The sequence below is a fragment of the Drosophila takahashii genome, chromosome 2L (genome assembly GCF_030179915.1).
Source record: "Drosophila takahashii strain IR98-3 E-12201 chromosome 2L, DtakHiC1v2, whole genome shotgun sequence".
Classification (NCBI taxonomy): domain Eukaryota; kingdom Metazoa; phylum Arthropoda; class Insecta; order Diptera; family Drosophilidae; genus Drosophila; species Drosophila takahashii.
Window position 1 is genome coordinate 29526531 of NC_091678.1, and position 18963 is coordinate 29545493.

General features: G+C 36.9%; 2 protein-coding genes across 4 annotated transcripts in view; one reads left to right on the forward strand and one right to left on the reverse strand.

The window, feature by feature from the left end:
- Window positions 1-18963, reverse strand: part of Pez (protein tyrosine phosphatase non-receptor pez) — a 67727-nt gene that overhangs the window by 13704 nt on the left and 35060 nt on the right. The gene's annotated exons all lie outside the window — the stretch shown is intronic.
- Window positions 4088-5724, forward strand: LOC138912272 (uncharacterized). Its single transcript, XM_070212387.1, has 5 exons — window positions 4088-4233; window positions 4293-4589; window positions 4645-4965; window positions 5027-5186; window positions 5358-5724. The coding sequence occupies exons 1-4, from the start codon at window positions 4144-4146 to the stop codon at window positions 5144-5146; spliced, it is 828 nt and encodes a 275-aa protein (XP_070068488.1). The 5' UTR covers window positions 4088-4143; the 3' UTR covers window positions 5147-5186; window positions 5358-5724.

Genomic DNA, 18963 nt, shown 5'->3' on the forward strand with positions numbered 1-18963 from the left:
AGCGTGTTCGTAAAGTGAAGTTTTTAAGTGGAATTACAAAAATAAAGCGATCGGTAAAATGAGTGGAGAAGACAGCAATGATGATCTTCACGAACTGTTAAAAAAGTTGAAAATTGAAGAAGTTTACAAAAGGTAAGCAAAGTGCCCCAGCGGGAATGTGAGAAGTTGGTTTTTGTGTTCTTGAAATCCTGTTCCTTTTTGCAGGCGGCGGTGTAGGGATAGATAATTTCTGAGCGTTAAATGAGGGTGGGTTTTTGCATCAATATCAGGACACTTATGCGCTGTGTGATTTCTTTTATTATTATAATATAATATTATTATAATATTTTTTAACAAAAAAATCACCAACTTATAATATTCAAAAATCCTATGATTTACACCAAAACCAAAAGACTTGTTCTCACATTTAGTTTTAATTTTTAGTAATTTTAAAATTTGTAGAAAAAATATTAATGATTGTTAATCAAAAACATTAAACTATATAACTATTATCATAATGTCTATAATGATAATATTAATTTATTTTACTCAACATTTTTCAAATAATAATGAGAATGAATGTGGGATTCAACCAAATTATAGAGAAAAGCCACGGTAAGACGATTAAAATATTTGATCACATTTATCACGGAATTACATTAAATTACATTTTTTTTTTGGTATAAGCCGCAGTAGGCACATATTTATTTAACACGCCTCACAAGAAAATAGTTCTTGTTTTCATGTTTGCCGTCATATAATTAATGAAAAATAATCCCGAAATCTGCGGGTAGTTGAGCCATTACTTCATCTGGGTTAATTATAAAAGTCGCCCGTGTCTATCACGGCCGAGAATCCATAAGTCCGCTGGGTGTCGTCTGCGGAGACGACGTCGGCCCAGTGGTGTGGCAAGACGTCTAGCCAGGCGGTTAGAATGCACCAGAAGCCGATCCCTGTATCGATTCGAGTTATCATCTCAGTCACAGTTGGTACTCCTGTGTCTCGAAATAAAACGCTATTTTCAACGTAATGATGCCACTTCACCCCAAGCATCCTCCGTAATGCTTTTGTGATGCAAGTCTGAACCTTCTTAGCGACGTGTCGAAAGCGGTGCCCCAGCATGTTATTCCCCAATTTAGGGTCGGGAGAACAATGGCTTTAAAGAGCCGCACCTTGGCCTGAAGGGATAATCCGCTATCTGAGCGAAGTAGCCAGTCCATTTTGTCCAGTTTCGTCCTCGCTGACCCACAGACACGGTCAATCTGACCCTTCCAGCATAGACGGCGGTCTAAGGTAACACCGAGGTATGTTACTCTCTGCTCGTGCTTAAGTCTATCACCATCCAAGTAAAGACTGCGGGATCGGCCAGGTCGAAGGGCAAAGGTGGCGTGTTGCGTTTTATCAACGTTTAGCGCAATATAGCAACGAGAGGCCCAACATTCAAACTCGTTCAAAAATGTCTGGACACGCCACTAAGGCATCTAGAATGTGGTTTACGACTCTGTGAACCTGTTCGACAGCGGAGTGGCGACTACGGAAACCAAATTGATGGTTTGGTAGAGCGTCATTAAAGGTGTCAATATCCAGGAGCCTGTTAAGTACGATCCGCTCAAAAATCTTGGAAAACGTGGACAGGAGACTTATTGGCCTGTAGGACTCAGGGGAGCACGGATCTTTGCCCTTTTTGGGGACCATTGTAACTAGAGCACTTTTCCAAGGTGATGGAAAATGGCCAAGGTTGAGTGACGCATTAAAGAGAAGGCAGAGCTGTGCAATGACAGAGTTGGGAAGTGACTTTGCAACTTTACCATCGACCTTATCCATACCAGGAGCTTTTGTTGGGACCAATCGTTTAATATGATCACGGACCTCTTCCTCATCCACTGGTCGCACAACAACGGGAGGACCGAAAGAGAGAAACCTAGAAATTGTGGCTCGAACTTCCTGGTCAGTTGCGAAATCGACCGGAGTAAATCGGTTTTCCAGATCATCTGCAAATACATCTGCTATTTCAGAATCACTGTGAGCCCAAGTGCCATCGCTTCGTTTAAGAGAAAACCTGTGAAGAGGTTGTCTTTTCAGATTTCGTGTGCATTTCCATAATGGAAACCCATGATCCTGTTTGGGATCAATGGCACTGAAATGATTTACGAAAAATTCAGATTTTGCCAATTGAAGGACTTTTCGAAGTTCTGACACGGCAGACCTCCACCTTGCCAAGTCCAGGGTATGCCTTGTCCTCATCCAAACGCGGCGAAGTGTACGACCTTGTCTGGCCAAGACTGCAATTTCAGGTTTCGAAGAAGCCCATGTTGGCGGCGGTATAGGTACACTTCTAGCAGGAGGGGCGGCTTGATGGATCTTGTCTACCAAAACCTAAGCAAACGAATCGACGTCATCCGCAGTGACAAGCCGAGGGTTTTCTTCAGTCAAAGCAGTGAGCCTGGCACTGAAACTTCTAATATCCGATACCTCCCCGAGGTAGAAGCCTAGTTTTGGTGATGGCCTGATAGGCAGCCACAGAGAAATATATCAGGGGCGGGATATGATCAGAAGAAAGGCCCGAACATTCAGAGATGGAAAGGTGGCTGCACGGGATACCTCTATACACTGCAAAATCAATGGCAGTCGGAAGATGATTATTAATCCAGGGAAAATGCGTGGGTCCCCCCGTGGCCAGAATCTGCATGGTTGAGCTAGAGACAACAGACATCAGAGTGTTTCCACGAGGGCAGGACCGTCTGCAACCCCAGAAGCTATGATGTGCATTCCAATCACCTCCAATAATAAAGCGGCTACCCACAGAGCCGAAAAGGCGCCTCCGGATGCTATCTTCAACACAAATTCTGCATTTCAGTGACACTTGAAATGTTTTTAATCTTTACCAGTGGTAAATGGTGTACTAATTCAGTACTAATTTAGTTGTTTAACTTAATCAAAATATTACATTTATTTCAGCCAGGCCGACTGAGACTTCTTGGGACCAGAAGTGTTGTGCCTGCGTTTGTCATATTTTATTTTTTCTTCTCATTGTTTTTGATATAGATACCCGACATAAAACAACTGAACAGAGGGTAAATGATCGGCCATGGCAAACCAGGCATAATTTCTGGAGAGATCCTTTAATTTTGTGCGGAGACCTAATAATGGTATTTAGTCTTATTATTACTCCTGGTCTTACATTCATATCTAAATTATTTTTGATATTTTTAGAAGACAGACAAGAAATGGATATCTAAGAACTGCATTCGGCCAAGCAAAACTCGGGAATGCTTCAGGCATTAAAAATTTGTAGTTCCAATGCTTCGATTGTAAATATTATTAATAAATACACAAACAAATATTACAAAAAACATGATTTTTATTGTGGAAAATCAGATACTGCAAAGCAGTGCAAAACCAAAACTGCGAGGGTCTGGAAAAACCAAAACTGGGAGGGTGTAGAAAAGCAAGTGGAGGAAAACCAAACCTGGGTACGTGTGGAAAATCTATAATGCGGGAAGTCGAAAAACCAGTGGATTTTGTCCTGCATTCTTCTGCCAGAGATCCAGATAGAAACCTCATTTCCCCCTTACTTTTTGTGTCACCTCCGTGTATTTTGAAACCAGAGATGGAAGAAATGTAAGGGGTGAATGAGGTTTTTGCTTCAAGTTTAATGATACAAAAGTTTAAAATGCGTCAGTGATTTAAAGGCCGGCATTGTGGCGCTAGAGCACATACATATACATATATGTATGTACATTGTACATATCGAAAAAGAGAAAAGAAAAATCGGGTCAATGCTCGCGGTATTACTTTCATTAGAAATTTTTCGATTCTAGTCGGAATTATTATAATTTATGCCTATTTCTGTACTGACTTATGCAGTCTCTCATATGTACATATGTACATATGAATGTATGCATGTGCATTGAAAGCGAAAATTGGCGCGTTTTTTTTAACTCTGTCGATGTCCACTAATCATGCGGATCTCACATATGTACGTGAAATTCCTAGAAAATCCGTTTTTAATATTGAATGCCAAAAATAGTTTTTAGCAAATTTCTCATTAACTTACGAAAATTGTGTTTGCTTTCTTTACTTTAACTTTATTTATCTACATAAATTAAAATATTTTTGTGCATCATCTTAGCTGCACAAGTTAACATCCAGCAACTGCAATACATGAACGACGACGATATTAAGGAGGCAGTTGCGCCATTAGGTCTGCGCATTGAGTTTAGACAAAAACTTTACCAATGGAGGAATTCTCAGGTACGTGACCAACTATAAATGTGTAAATATAATTTAAGTAAATATTTTAAATTTTGTAGAGTGGAGATAAAAAACAGTTTTCCGAAAAACCTACCGATGTTGTATCCGCAGTGTCGTCTTGCAGAAAGGCCGTCTTGATTAAAAGTTTGCATTCCCTACTTAATGAAACGCAAAAAGGCAAGGATATTTTGGAGTACGAAGAAACCCATCGTATCCTTTCCCAAACCCTTCGTGACGACCTTATTGCGATTATAGTAGAAGAGGCAATATTCGGGAATATTGCGATTAAAGTTCCCGATTTCCAAACCTTGCTGGACGAAATATGTTTGCTTTTTCCAAGCCAGATAAGCGTGAAGGTAAAATATTTGCTATAAATAGTTAGATTTGCTTCTAAAATATTTTTTTATTTAGAAATATTACTTTATTCCCCGAAAGGGTAGAGGAAATCCCTCTGAAAAACTTTACTCAAAATATAGTAATCGCCGCAGCCAAAAAAAAAAAAAAATGGAGAGAAAGTCTTTGGAAATGGTGGTATCTGGGGCTGACGACGAAGACAGTTCCATCTGCAAGGCGTACAAGCTGACACTCAGCCGTACTTGCGACGATTGGGATAGTGTACGCGATATGTGGAAGAAGACTTTTAATCTACGTCAACAAGATGTTACAACTCTGAATAATTTAAAGTTTTTTGAAGCGTGGAATAAGTTTTCCCACGCTAAAGCTTTCGAACTGGTAAGTCAAATATGTACATTTTCGTTTTTTTACAACATCTTCATAAGAAATTTTGTTCCAGATTGATATAGATTTCGAAATAATGTATCCCGGCAAAGGTTTTCACTTGCTTTCCAAATGGCAAGAGTTTCGAGACAAAATTTTTGGCTATTATGAAGACAACATATCCAATGCACAGTGAAAAACCCAACTCACACTGGCCAAAAAATGCACCAACTTAGGTAAAGCTTCTTACAGAAAATATACTAAGTTAAGAGCTAGGCATATAATTTTTTTTAAATACTCTTGAACTTTAAATATAGAAATTGGATATTACGTTTTATAAATATTTTATTTATGTATTAAATATTTGTATTATAAATAGACTCTAATTTACTATTCCAATACTGCAGATGCCCAGGACTTCTTGATCGCCACGTTGTTGAACGCCGTACTTCCCTCATCAGGCCGGTTTAGAAATGAGGATGGAAAATTAACGCGAAAGGCCACAATTTTGGACGCTCAGGAGAGTTTCGTCCTAAGACTAGTAACCATTAATGATTTCGAAATCCAATTGGATCGGGTCATCAATAAGTATTATAGTTCCGGCTTAAAATTACAGCCAATAATTATTGTAGTTGGGCCATTTGATAACGATATAAAAGATTTTTTTTTGTATTTTGATGCAAATCTAATAAGTTGCACTTCGTTCGTAAATTGTCTGGAGCTTTGTTTTAAGACATTTCAAATATTAACTTTTGAATATCCGAAAGCTTCACATCAGACTTGGCTGTTTATACAGCAGTATTTTTATGATATTAAAACCAAATACGACACCAAGTCTGCTAACATAGCTTCTTTAATTGATTATCTGAAAAATTAAATACGTTTTCTTTAAAGTAATGTAAACTTGACAAATCAGTATTTCAAGATGTTTCAATACTTTATTTGTAAAAACGGCTTTGCCGAAACTAATAAGGTAATTTCTCACTTTAAAGTAGATCATGTTTTATCAGGGAAAAATCTAAAGCTGCAATGTATGCAACAAAATTGTCACCAAACCTTTTCCCAGTTCTCCCGACTTAAAAAACATTTGGATAAATGCCACAAAATCGATAGTGAAATCAATTTAAAAATGGAAACTGTCGAAATTAATTATGTTTCGGAAGCCTATTTACCGCTTAATCTTGATGAACCCTTTGTAAAAGAGAAAGTTACTAAGAAGTCTGAAATTGAAAGTATGGAAAAACAAATTCTTGAGTTCTCTTTAATTTTGTATGAGCAAAACTTTATGCCAAGGAAGAATGTATGTCAAATTCAGAAAATGACAGCTTCTTTAATTTCAACATTAGGATCCCTAATTGAAGAGCAGTTAGATACAAAATCAAAATCGGAAGAACTTTTGTTTTCTGTAAAGACCCATTTAATAATGTCAAATCCGAATTTTTACAAGCTTTAAAGAAACAAAATTTATATCAAGACCCAATGTCATTCAAAATCGATCAAAAAATTGTCAAAAAAGTCCATCGAGGTGTGTCTACAATGGCTCCAAAATCATATACATTAAATGTAATGACGTTAAGATTTATGTTTATAAGAAGAAATTCGAAAAAAGTCCGAAATTTAACATTTCGAACTTTAAAAAATCTTTAAAAAAAAAAACTGTGCCATTGAAAAAAAAAATAGTGGTATTTTCGTGATTTGGGGGTCGAACACTAACAGAATTTGCCATCAATTGCTTTGGAGTTCTCCAAGAATATTATTTTGTAAACTAGTGATATCAATTTGTGGAGCTTACATTATATTTCCCAACATTCCTCAGTATCTTCTCTCAAAGCTTCAATATCAGGGGTGTCTCAGAAACCGTCGACGGTTTTGGGGACGGTTGGTTTAGAAACCAACCGACCAAAACCGTTGGTGTCACAGGAATTCGAGAGATTTCCTTTTTTCGGAAAATTTACCGAAAAACGACCAGGGCTGGACGCATACACTAAATATCGAATATTCAATAATTATCGAATTTTATTTGACTTATTTGGACTATTTTCCAATAAGTTTTAAACTTAATTTATGTTTTTCTTGCAAAATTACAAAAAGAATATATGTTTAAAGCGCATATTGTACATAATAAAAGAAAAAAATTCAAAATTTTAATTACCCGCCAGGCTACATATTGCAGCCCTGAACAACGGTTTGCCGCGGCTGCGTTGGTTTATTTTCATTTCTAAGTTGGCAAGATTTTTAAAAGCGAACTAAAATGCCGTCTGCTCTAGAGTACTTGCGAGGCATAAACTGCGAGAGGCTAGGACGCAGAGGAGATCCTTACAAACGGTTTTACATGGACTACCATGGAGATTTAACTCATTGGCCAGGTCCTTTCACAAGAATGCGGCCGCCCTGAGTAAATCCTTTGGCAATGTCGATATTATCGCGAATGAATCGGAAGAACATGGTGTCTTGCGCTGGTAACCTATGTTTACCCCTGAAAATTAGCAAAGCTTATTAGTTTAAATTAATAATAAACAAAAATGTTGTACTTTTTTACATGTTTGTCTTCTTCTTCTTCACAGCCAGCGTTTTACCTGGCAAAAATATGACATTTTTTCACGACAGTGATGCCAACTTTTTGCAAAGGCGGCCTTTCTCAATAACTACAACTTCTTTTACCATAAAATTTTTACCAGAAATAAGTTTCATTTTTAACTACAATACTACAAGGAAGTATAAGATACCAAGTCTAACTCTCCCAAAACTACTCCAAACTCGCCTTACTCTTAGCAACCAAGCAAAGTATTTAGGCGTCATCCTAGACAAGAAACTCCTCTGGGCAGAGAACATCGCGGACCGCACACGCAAAGCGGCCATAGCACTCTTTGCTTGTAAAAAAGCTATAGGGAGAAAGTGGGGCTTCTCTCCCGTAATAGTTCACTGGCTATACACTGCAATAGTCAGACCCATTCTCCTCTATGGAATCATCGTCTGGTGGCACTCCCTAGAAAAGAATTGCAACCTCAAGAATCTGCACAAGATCCAAAGAAGCGCAGAACTCTGCATAAGTGGGGCGCTTCGCACAACCGCCACTGAAGCAATACAATTCTTGACCTAGAACCTCTAGACCTGCTTGCCAAAAGCTGGGCATCAGCAACGGCGCTGAGGCTCCGCGAAGCGTCGGCCTGGTCAACAGGTTCATCAGGTCACTCCCGTATACTTACAAACCAGCGTTATATACCACACAGAACAGACTACGTCCCACCCACAGTCAACTTCGAAAAAACTTATAAGGTTCTCATACCCACCCGCTCAGAATGGGACCACCTCCCTCACCAGATTGAGAACGCCGTCAACATATACACGGATGGCTCCAAGCTTAACTTGCAAACAGGAGGGGGAGTTTTCTCGCCTGAACTAGACATAAAAGTCTCCTTTCGACTACCAGATCACTGTAGTGTCTTCCAAGCGGAAGTGATGGCAATCCAGGAAGCCATGTCTTACCTGGATACAACAAAACACTGCAACACAGACATCTTCATATTTTCGGACAGTCAAGCAGCCCTCAGGGCCCTCGACTCCTACTCAACTAACTCACTTACTATCTCTGAATGCCGCAAATCTCTGAACGAGATGGCCACTCATCTCAGAATCAGTCTCATTTGGGTGCCTGGACACCGTAACATTGAAGGCAACTGCATAGCGGACGAACTAGCAAGACAAGGGACAACCACCGACATCCTTCGCGATAAGGACACGGTGGGCATGCCCATAGCTACCTGCAAGCTTCTCCTCAAGCAAAGATTGTACACCCTCTCCAACAACCGTTGGAATACGATCTCAACATGCCACACCTCCAGGCTTACCTGGGGTAACTATAATCCGAAAAGAACCAAAACCCTCTTACAATGTAACAGGGCAGACATTTCTACCTTAATTAATGCCCTCACGGGCCACTGTCTTTTAGGGACACACGCGCGCAGGCTAGGACTCAGCAGGCCCGTGGCGGCCTAAGTGAGGGGATTAGTTTATAATCCCCAACCATGCTCACCTAACCTAACCTAACCTAACTACAATACTAAGTATCTTTGAATAAATAATTCGTTAACAAAACATTTCGATAACTAACTCCGAAAATTTTATCAAGCAGATAGTTTATAAAATTAATTAGAGTTGTCTTAAATAATGTTATATTTTTGGGAAACATTTGTAAGTTGGGTAATTTTATCAAAAAGTCCGGCAAAATACGGGGGATTTAGAAACCGTCAAAAATGACGTCTGTGACACCGAGATTTGCTATTCGGGAGAAATTCGGTTGGAATGGTTTTCTGTGACACCCCCGTATATTTTTCCTACTGCGTTTATTTCGACTGCAGATATAAAGCAATATGGAGTGGAACGATCATTACACCATTTAATTGAAGAACTTAAATTATTGGAACAAGGTGTAGATGTTGATACATCAAATGGATCACAAGTAATTTTTTTTTTTAGGAGCAGTCATTGGAGATAATTTAGCTGTAAACACCTTAGCCGGATTTTTACAATCCTTTAACTCTAATTATTACTGTCGCGCCTGTAAAAGATCCAAATTCGAAATGCAATTCGATACTGTGGAAAAGTCTATTATTTGAGAAATCCAACTAATTATAAGTCCGACCTTCTTTTAAACGACATTCAAAGTACTGGAATTAAAACAAATTGCGTTTTTCACGAACTAGATAAGTTTTATATAACAGAGAGAACTTGTTTTGATTTAATGCACGATGTGTTTGAGGGAGTCTGCAAGTATGACCTATGTAATATTTTGCTAGCGTTAATCAAAAACAATATTGTAACATTAAATGATATTAATGGTAGAAAAAGTTTATTTCCGTTTGGTGAAACAGAGATAGGAAACAAATCAAATTCGCTTGATCTGGTACGTTTAAAAAATTATAATATCAATATGACTGCAAGTGAAACTATGAGTTTTACACATTTTCTTCCTCTAATGTTAGGTGATCTAATACCTCTTGATAACCCAGATTGGCAGGTTCTTTTATATTTGTTAGCTATAATCGATTTACTTTTTAAGTCTGAGTTTTCGAAAGAAGACTTAAATTATCTAAATAGTGTAGTCCAAAAACATCACAGTGTATACATAGAGTTATATGGGGCTTTAAAGCCGAAGCACCACTTGCTTGTGCACTATGCATCCGCTATCAAGAGAAGTGGACCAATTAAACATCTATGGTGTATGCGTTTTGAATCGAAGCTTAGAGAAGCTAAATTGTATACCCATAATATGAACTCAAGGGTGAATCCTGCTTATTCAATAGCCATAAAATCCGGTTTAAAATTTTCAAAATTTTTAATGGATCATCAAGATTCTTTGGAAGAGCTTTTTTTCTTTCAAAAAGTACTGATACAATACTTAAAAACTCAGAACACTTCGATAAATTAATCTACCTTTATTACTTTGATTCTGCTTTTGAAAATTGTATTTTATTTCAGGAACTGGATTACAAAGGGACGAAATACAAACAAAATTACTTTGTTGCCACACAAAATCCTAATGTAAAATTATATAAAACTTTAAGTTTTGTTAATTTTAAGAATAACGTTTTCATTTTATGCAATGAAATTAATTTAAAAAAATTTGACAAACACTTTCATTCTTACGAGATAGGTTATCCATCCGACAAAGTATGTATTGTTCACATTTGTGAACTTATTACTCTTCCTTTGCACTCATATACAATAAACAACGCAAAATCTTATGTTAAATTTAAGTACCTATAAATAAAATCGAACCAACAGAATAGATACCAAAAATATAAACGATTTTGAAATTTTATGAAATTTGAATTTGAAATTTTTCAAGAATATTTTAGATTTGTTATAAGAACTTTAAACTGTAAAGTCAAGCACCTGCTATCTTAATGCAAGAAGTATTCTTATTTATTATAAGAATTATTGGGGCATAATATAACAATTTAATTTTCTTGATTTAAGCATTTATAATCTATCTTCTAGAATATATCTTACTAAGATTAAGAATTATACGTTCTTAATTTAAGCCTGCACTTTTCTTATTTTGTTAACTAAACTTTGATATTTCAAGTACAAATATGTCTACATTTAAGAATGATTCATTCTTAATTTTAGAACGGAGCGTTCTTTAAACTTTGTACGTTCAAGTATTTTCGGTCTTGAAAATTCGTTCTTGATATGGTTAGAAGGATTAGAATATTAGTGCGTTTTAGGTGGGTTTACTGTTTAGCTAAGGTTACGCGGGATTTTATGATATTAATGATATTAATTTGAATTTGAATATATGTAAAAATAAGCAATAAATGCTTCGCTAATAGTAGCGGACAACGTCGCTTCGGGTATTGCTAGTTTATATATGTAGGGGAGAGGTGTGTAGGTTGGGACGGTCTGTAAGTTGAGACACTCAATTTTCTCAAAACTTATCCATTAAAAAAATTGATTTTATTTTTTTTTTTTAGACAAAATATTTGGGGAAAACATTATAAGCCAGGCTCTAGCCAGATTTAAGCTGTGAGAGTCGTGTACCATTTTTCACCAAAAAAGATTTTGTCTACTTTTTTCAAAATTCCATTTAAAATTAATAACGTCCTTAAATTAACTTTGTAAGAGATTTAAAAACATTAACAAATTAAAAAAAGAATCAGCTTAATGTGACAGTCAGAAAAAAAGTTATTAATTTTTTCCCGAAACATCCCATTTTGTGTAAGTTGGGACACTTTGAGCGTGTAAGTTGAGACACCCGTTTTTCATACAAAAAGGCCTTAGGCCAACAGAGGTCGCTTTCTGCCAGTACATTTCTTTGATATTAGGGAAAAAGTGAATGTTCAAAGAGCCTTTTGATTTTATTTGTTATTTAGTCAAAGTTCTTAAAAAATGGATGGGAAACAATTTAGGACGAACTAAAATTTATTAAATTAACATAAATAAATAGTTCCTTATAGTTTAGAGTACTTTTTGTGTGCGTATTATTGACTTTAAAAAGTGTCCCAACTTACAGACCTCTTTTTCAAAATGTCGTTTTCTAACACTTTTCAAAAAAAATAATTTTTCAGTTTTCCCTAGGGGAAAAATATTTGTTTTGTTTTTTATTAAGCTAATAAACTAACCTTTCGATCAGTACCAAATGCGTAAAGTTTCATTAGTGAATGTCGAAATGGCAGATTAAAAACAAAAGGTGTACCAACCTACAGACCTCCCCCTATGTTGAAGCGGGGGTGGCTAGCTTGTAGAATTGGCTGAGTTACAGGGAAAACGGGTGAAAAAACAGTCCAGAAATAATTTCGAAAACACGGTGGAAAACTTTTGGGGTTTTGCGCGACTTGCGGCTGTTTATTGTTACACTTGTAAATAGGAACTAACTACTCTAATCTTAGCGTTGTAGCTCAAGTGCGGAGCGGAGAGTTGGAGAGGAGAGCAAAGGGCAGTACGAGCGCGCGATATGTGGACATCTGGAGAAAACTGCCGCTCGACACTGCCTCCGAAAATGGCGTGAACAATATATTTTTATATTTATATTTTTTTTTACTCATCATGCTTTTAAAATAAAACTAAAAAAATAATAATTATTTTTGAGCAAAAAAAAAAAAATCAGAAATCAGAAATACGTTTTTCAGTGCGTGTTTTATCAATAAAACTTATAACTGTTACGGTCCCTGATTGTAAGCAAAGAAAAACGTTACTTCTTCTTCAATGGGACCCGATTACAGAGGAAAGGCCTTCAAAAGAATGGAACACTAGATTGCAAAATAATATTCTTGAAGTGCTCCCCAGGAAAGTACCACTAACTTTTTTATCGATAGCAGAGTTTTTTAAAAAATTTTTTTTAATTTCAAAATGTAAATCTCGGGTTTTATTTCCCATTTCTTATATCTTGGCACATATCCACCCAATTGGTCCAGTTTTGTTTTATTTTAAAGTTAATAGATCAAAGCTTTACTTTACTTTAGCTTTACTCAATATAATTCGATAGGTAACGCTAGCGCTGGGGCTCGCCGCCAAAAAGTTGTAGATTTTAAGCATTTTTCAAACTTTGAGGTTCTGTTTCTCAGAATCCTTGCGTCGGGGAACTTTTTGGAGAAGGCAGTTTAATTCGGGAAATCGTTACAGGAGACATTTCCGACCCCATAAAGTAAATATATTCTTGAATAGGATCCATAGAGGAGTCGATATAGCCATGTCCGTCTGTCTGTCTGTTTTAATACCACTTGCAAGCTTAGCTTAAAAGCTAGTGATCTGAAACTTTCAGGGTCGGCCTAAAACATGTGTACGCACATCAAGTTTAAGCGCCCTGATCGGACGTCTATATCCTATAGCTCCCATAGAAGCAATAGGGTGACAAATTTTAAAATTTCATTTTTTTCATTTATAAAATATTTTGTTGTTTATTATTTTATATTTTGTATTAATGCTATTCTAGTCAAATTTTCATTTGTGAAATCTGCAAGGGTATAAAAACTTTAGCTGCCGAAGGTAGCCTCCGTCCTCGTTTTTAGTTACAATTGGAGACACTAATTTTGTTCAACTGTCGAAGGATGAATATTCTTTCATGTTTGAAGTTCTCAAAGCTCACTCCAAATATATTCTCTGAAATTACTTAAATCTTAACCAAAATTATCATATCTTTTAGCAAATTTGTTCACTTTTTAAAGAAACAATTTTATTTTCTAACCCTAACGCGAAATGATTAGGAACAGGGACCCTAACTGTTATGAGTTTTATGTTAAAAATCACATTTTAACAGTTATTTTCTGATTTGTAAAGTAAAAGTCAAAGAATAACTGTTATTTTTTGAGTTTTATAATAAAAGTTGTCAAATAACCGTTATTCGTCGTGATCAAAAATAAAACTCAAACTTGATTTATGGCGATTTTGTGGGTAAAACAAATTTTAAAAAAATATAGTTATACAATATGCACGGTTGGCTTTTTTTTAAAGATTTTTTGTAAGTTATATAAAACTCGGTTAGCATGTTTTTTTAATAATTTCATTTTTTCAAAAATGTCAAGAGAATAACTGTTATACATAAAAATCAACAAATAACAGTTATTTTTGACTTTTATTATAAAAATCAAATAAATAAAAATCATTACGGATTTGTAAACTTACAAAAATAATGGTGTATTTCAAAAAATTTTTGGACTCTTCTAAGTGCATGATTTTTTTGGTAAGAAAAATTTACAATAACAGTTATTTTCGGTCCCTGATTAGGAATTTAATTTCAAACTCAATGTTAGGCTAAGCCAGGTCGCTCGAGAAGTTCGAGTCTGTACACTCAAAAATTATTTTTCTTAAATATAGAAAAAAAAAATTTTTGTGCTTCAGAAAAAAAATTCTAAAAAGAGAAAAAAATTATAATCTTTAGAAAAAATTCTATATTAAACGATTTTTTTTTAGAAAATTTTTCTCAAATACAGAATATATTTATTTTCTAAATTATAAGGTTTATTTTTCTAATCTTCCTTTCTTTATTTTAGGGTTAAAATCGCCATTGATGCAAAGTTGGATGCAGTACGTCATTGAGGGCACCACAATTGCTTTGAACAGCAAGACTTTGTTCGCAAGGTTGAGCTTGCTCGTTGATTTGAGCATCCAGTTGAGCTTCCTTAGCTTAGCGCGACATGTAGCTGCTATTTTTGTAGTGTGCTGCTTCCAGGTGATCCGTTTGGCCAGGCTCAGACCTAGGTACTACGCCTGGGAAGATTGTGGGATGGCGGTGTTATGGAGCTCAACCGTTGGAAGGATCTGTCCTCTCAGAGTGAAGTTGCAGTGTTGAGACTTTCTGCCATTAATTGCAATATTCCACCTGTTTGTCCACTTGCCGCAGGAGTCAAGAAATTGCTGGGTTATTCTTGATGCTTCAATACGGCAGGTGGAATTTACAAGGAAGGCAGTGTCGTCAGCGTAGGTTGCAAGAAGAGTGTCCGGTACATTAATAGACGGCAGATCAGAGGTGAACAGGGTATATAAAACGGGGCCCAGGACGCTTCCCTGTGGAAGGACAGCACGAACAAATCTTAAGCTTGACCTTTCCACTCTTACCTCGACCATGGAGTTTCGATCAAGCCGGTAAGATTTGAGAACAAGGAATAGGCCTGTCGGTAGTAGGGTTTTCAACTTATGAAGTTATCCTTCATGCCATACGCGGTCAAATGCTTCCTTGACGTCGAGGAAAATAGCAGAGCTGTATTGCTTTTTCTCAAAAGCATTTAAGATGTGCTGGACAAGTCGATGTGCTGGCTCTGGTTCCCATGATGATGCCTGTACCCAAACTGGTGGTTGGGGAAGGCATCCTGCACGCTTCTTACTCCCAAAATTCTACTTAGAAATATTCTCTCGAATAATTTAGAGAAAGTGGGTAGCAAGCTTATTGGTCGATATGACTCGACAAGATTCTTCGGTTTTCCTGGCTTTGGTATCGTTATCACAGCACACTTCCATTGAGAGGAGAAGGGGTGGATACGTAGCACAGTGGGCGATTTGGTCTCGCTAGCGGCATTAAATTAATAACTTCTAAACGAAAATAGATGTCTTCAATCGGTTTTTTCCACTGATCAGAAAAAAATCATAGAATTTTAAAAGTAAAAAAATTTTTTTCTTTAATAAAATTTTTTTTTTAATTAAAAAAAACCATTTTTTTAGAAATAAATTTATTTTTACTTTTAATTTCTTTTTAATTTCAATTAATATATTTCATAAATAAACTTTATACAAAAAAGGCTAGAATGTTATTCGGAATCATCGGAATCTGAGAGAGGCATATCCAGATGCGTTATTAGAAGCAAACTCTTAACATCATCGTCCATAATAATTGTTTTTGTAGACGTAATTGCAGACCCATTTGACAATGAAGTTATCAAAGGGTCGAAAGAAACTAATAGGGCATTTATCACATCTTCCATGGTATTTTTCCTGCAATTTTTTCTGGTATTGCTCTCGCGTACGTTTCGGAAGTCCTTGTTCCTGGCTTCAAGAGCTTCCTCGGACATCATACCAATTGGAAGGCAAAAATGGCTTATAATGTCTGCTCCAAGAATTAAAATTCTGTGAACAGACGATGGCATATAAAACCAGGGATATGAATTCACAAACAATTCAGCTGTTTCCAATGCGTAAGACCGGAATGCCTCCGAATTTATTTCGTAGCAACATGCCAGTGCTCGTAAGACTACTCTGAATCGATGTATTAAATTATAGCTTACTCCTGTTATACGAGCAACCAAATTTGGTTGTTCGAAAAACCTCCTTGCAGTGTTTCCGTTGTTCGTACTGCCAGCAGTAGCAATTGGTATATCTACCAGCAAATGCATTTCTTCCCTCAGCTTCTGCTGAATACTTTTTTTATTTTCTTCGACAACAACCTTGTCAACACCTACAGCTTGCCACTTTTGTATAGGAATTCTATATGCAATGTGCAAAACACACTCGAAAAACCTAATCCAGGCGTGAAGACTTGATAAGCCATATTCACAGAGCTTTTCATTAATAGACAAGCTCTTCACCAAATTCAGATCGTTCATATTCCTTGGAGTTGACACTGAACGTTTTGCCATCAAGCATGGTCATTTGAAATTGGTGATCAATTCTAAAGCCACTCACTAATGTTGGTAAAATATTTGATATTTGGCTTTTAATATTTTCACTTTCTCTGCGAATTAAGTCTGCCGATTCTTTCTCGCAAAGTATCTTAATGGGTCGACAATATCGAGTAGAAGAAGGTCTATTGTTTTTCCATAAAACTATTGGTCCGTTCTGCACTGTTAATGGCACCATACAAATTGAAAATAAATATTGATCTATCATGTTTCCATCAAAATCATCAAATTTTTGCCTGTACGTTGAATGGCCGCTGCTGCCATCACAGCCCCATTTGTATGTAGCAGTTAATTGGGTGTTATTATTGTTTTCAATATGGGTTGGAAAACTTTCTGGGTGTGCTTCAATAATCCTAGCAATCGTATGGTCCACTAAGCTTTGTAGTGCTACTTCAGCGAAATGATCTGTGACCGTGATGACACTGGGATAGCATTTTTTTTTCGCACAACGCAGTTTATCGTAGCATGGATATATATCAGCGTTTTGTCCTTTGGCGGCTCTCTTTGACAAATTCCATGTGTACTTGGTATGTCCAACATCTACAAATAGGGCCAGTGCTTTTTCATCAGAAAATTTTGACGGTAGAGGCTGTGGGGTAGTCATCGTTTTTGTTATATTACCGCAAAACTCTTCGTCGGCGTCGTTTATCATTGAGACCAACTGTGAAGCACTGCGTTTTCCAGCTTTATACAAGCTGCAACTTGCAGCTACCAACAATGCATCTGATGGGACATCTTCAGTTAGGTCTGACAATTTGTTGACTTGCGTTTTTTTGCAACAATCCGCAAAATCTTTTTGTGGACGTCCTACATTTTTTGAAGATGAGATTGTCATTAATACCAGCGGCGTATCTAGCCATTCCTGGTTTTTGGTCTCGAAAAAATCCTTATTTCTTCCACATTCTTTCCACATTACTATCAGCCTACTAGTAAAATTTCGCAACTTTTTGCCAATCTCGCACTGCTCCTCCAGAGTATATGTAATGTTTTTTACAACAGTATTAAATACAAAGTTTTCCATGGCAGCAAACTTCTTGGTTGGGATTACTTCTGAGTGCCATACTAAAAAAAGATCCCTTTTTGCTACTGACATTGTTCCTAAAAAGTACCATAGTTTAATGGCTAGCAGGTAATAGCAGTTGATATTACACATTTTGGACGCCACTGACTCACACTCTCGGCTAATAAAAGAGTTAGACTGAATCCACTTGAATCCGGTAAGTTCGACTCCACGAAAGACAGGTGTACGCTTATCCGGGCTCGTTGTTAATACACTGAATTACCACTACGTTTTATGAGCTACACATTTATAGACCGGTCACAAACATAGATTTTATTTGTAGTACATACCTTGAAGATAATAAAAAGCCAAACCTTTGATAAATTCAATAAGAAATGTAAATATCCGAGGAATTCGAAATTAATGCGCGCAAAAAGAAAGAATTTTGTAAAGCTTTTTGCAAAATCATATGGAGTGTTTGACCGTTCACAGCTGATGATCAGCTGATCGTAGATTTTTTAAAAAGCTTCGATAAATCTAATCTATGTATCTGTTATCAACTTGTGAAAAAATACTAACGCTTTTTTAACTTTGAAAATTTGAATTAAATGCCGCTAGCGAGACCAAATCGCCCACTGTGCGTAGCCTTGAGTTGAAGAGGAGAACAAGGAACATGATTCCCTTCTTAGGAAGGGCTTTGGCAAATCGGCTGTCAATGCCGTCGAAACCCGGCGCTTTACTGGGATGAAGCTTTTGCATGTGACTACAGATTTCTTCTGGACTCACAAGTTGGATCGATAATGCTTCCGGGGAAGGAGCATTAAGAAAGGCCAGTGTTTTTTCAACGTCCTCGGGTCTCGCCAGGTTGAATGGCTGAAAACGTTTTTCGAGTTCATCCGCAAAAGCTAAGGATATTTCGGGGTCGGACTTGCACCATGTATCGAGAGCTTTCCTAATAAGGATCTTGCGGACAGGCTGTCGTTTTATATTCCGTGTTAATTTCCAGAGGTTGAAGCCGTACGGTTTGGTGGTGTCCGCGTTGAGGATCATATTATCGAAATATTCGCGCTTTGTTTCATGCAGAAGCTTTTTGAGTTCGTCCTCAGCACGGCGATAGGCTCTTTTGTCGACTTGATCTTGGGATCTCATATATCTGCGACGTAGGGATCTTTTCAGCCTTACCAGGTCCATAGCCTCAGGTTCAAAGAGCCTGAGGTCGGTTCGAGGGGTTTGAAACTTGACTATTGGTTGAGGACTCGGCAGCGATATGGATGTTCCGGGCAAACATCTCGACAGCGTCGTTTATGTCATCAGGAGAGATTAACACCACATTAAGATTAACTAGCCGGTGTATCACTGCTTGGAAGCGTGGAATGTTTTGCATTTCGAGGAAGGATACGAGAC

Excerpts from the sequence above, each read along its gene's own strand:
- LOC138912272 (XM_070212387.1), top strand. The coding sequence starts at position 4,144 with ATGAACGACGACGATATTAAGGAGGCAGTTGCGCCATTAGGTCTGCGC. Across the intron at positions 4,234-4,292 it reads ACCAATGGAGGAATTCTCAG|AGTGGAGATAAAAAACAGTT; the intron begins GTACGTGACCAA and ends TAAATTTTGTAG. Across the intron at positions 4,590-4,644 it reads CAAGCCAGATAAGCGTGAAG|AAATATTACTTTATTCCCCG; the intron begins GTAAAATATTTG and ends TTTTTTATTTAG.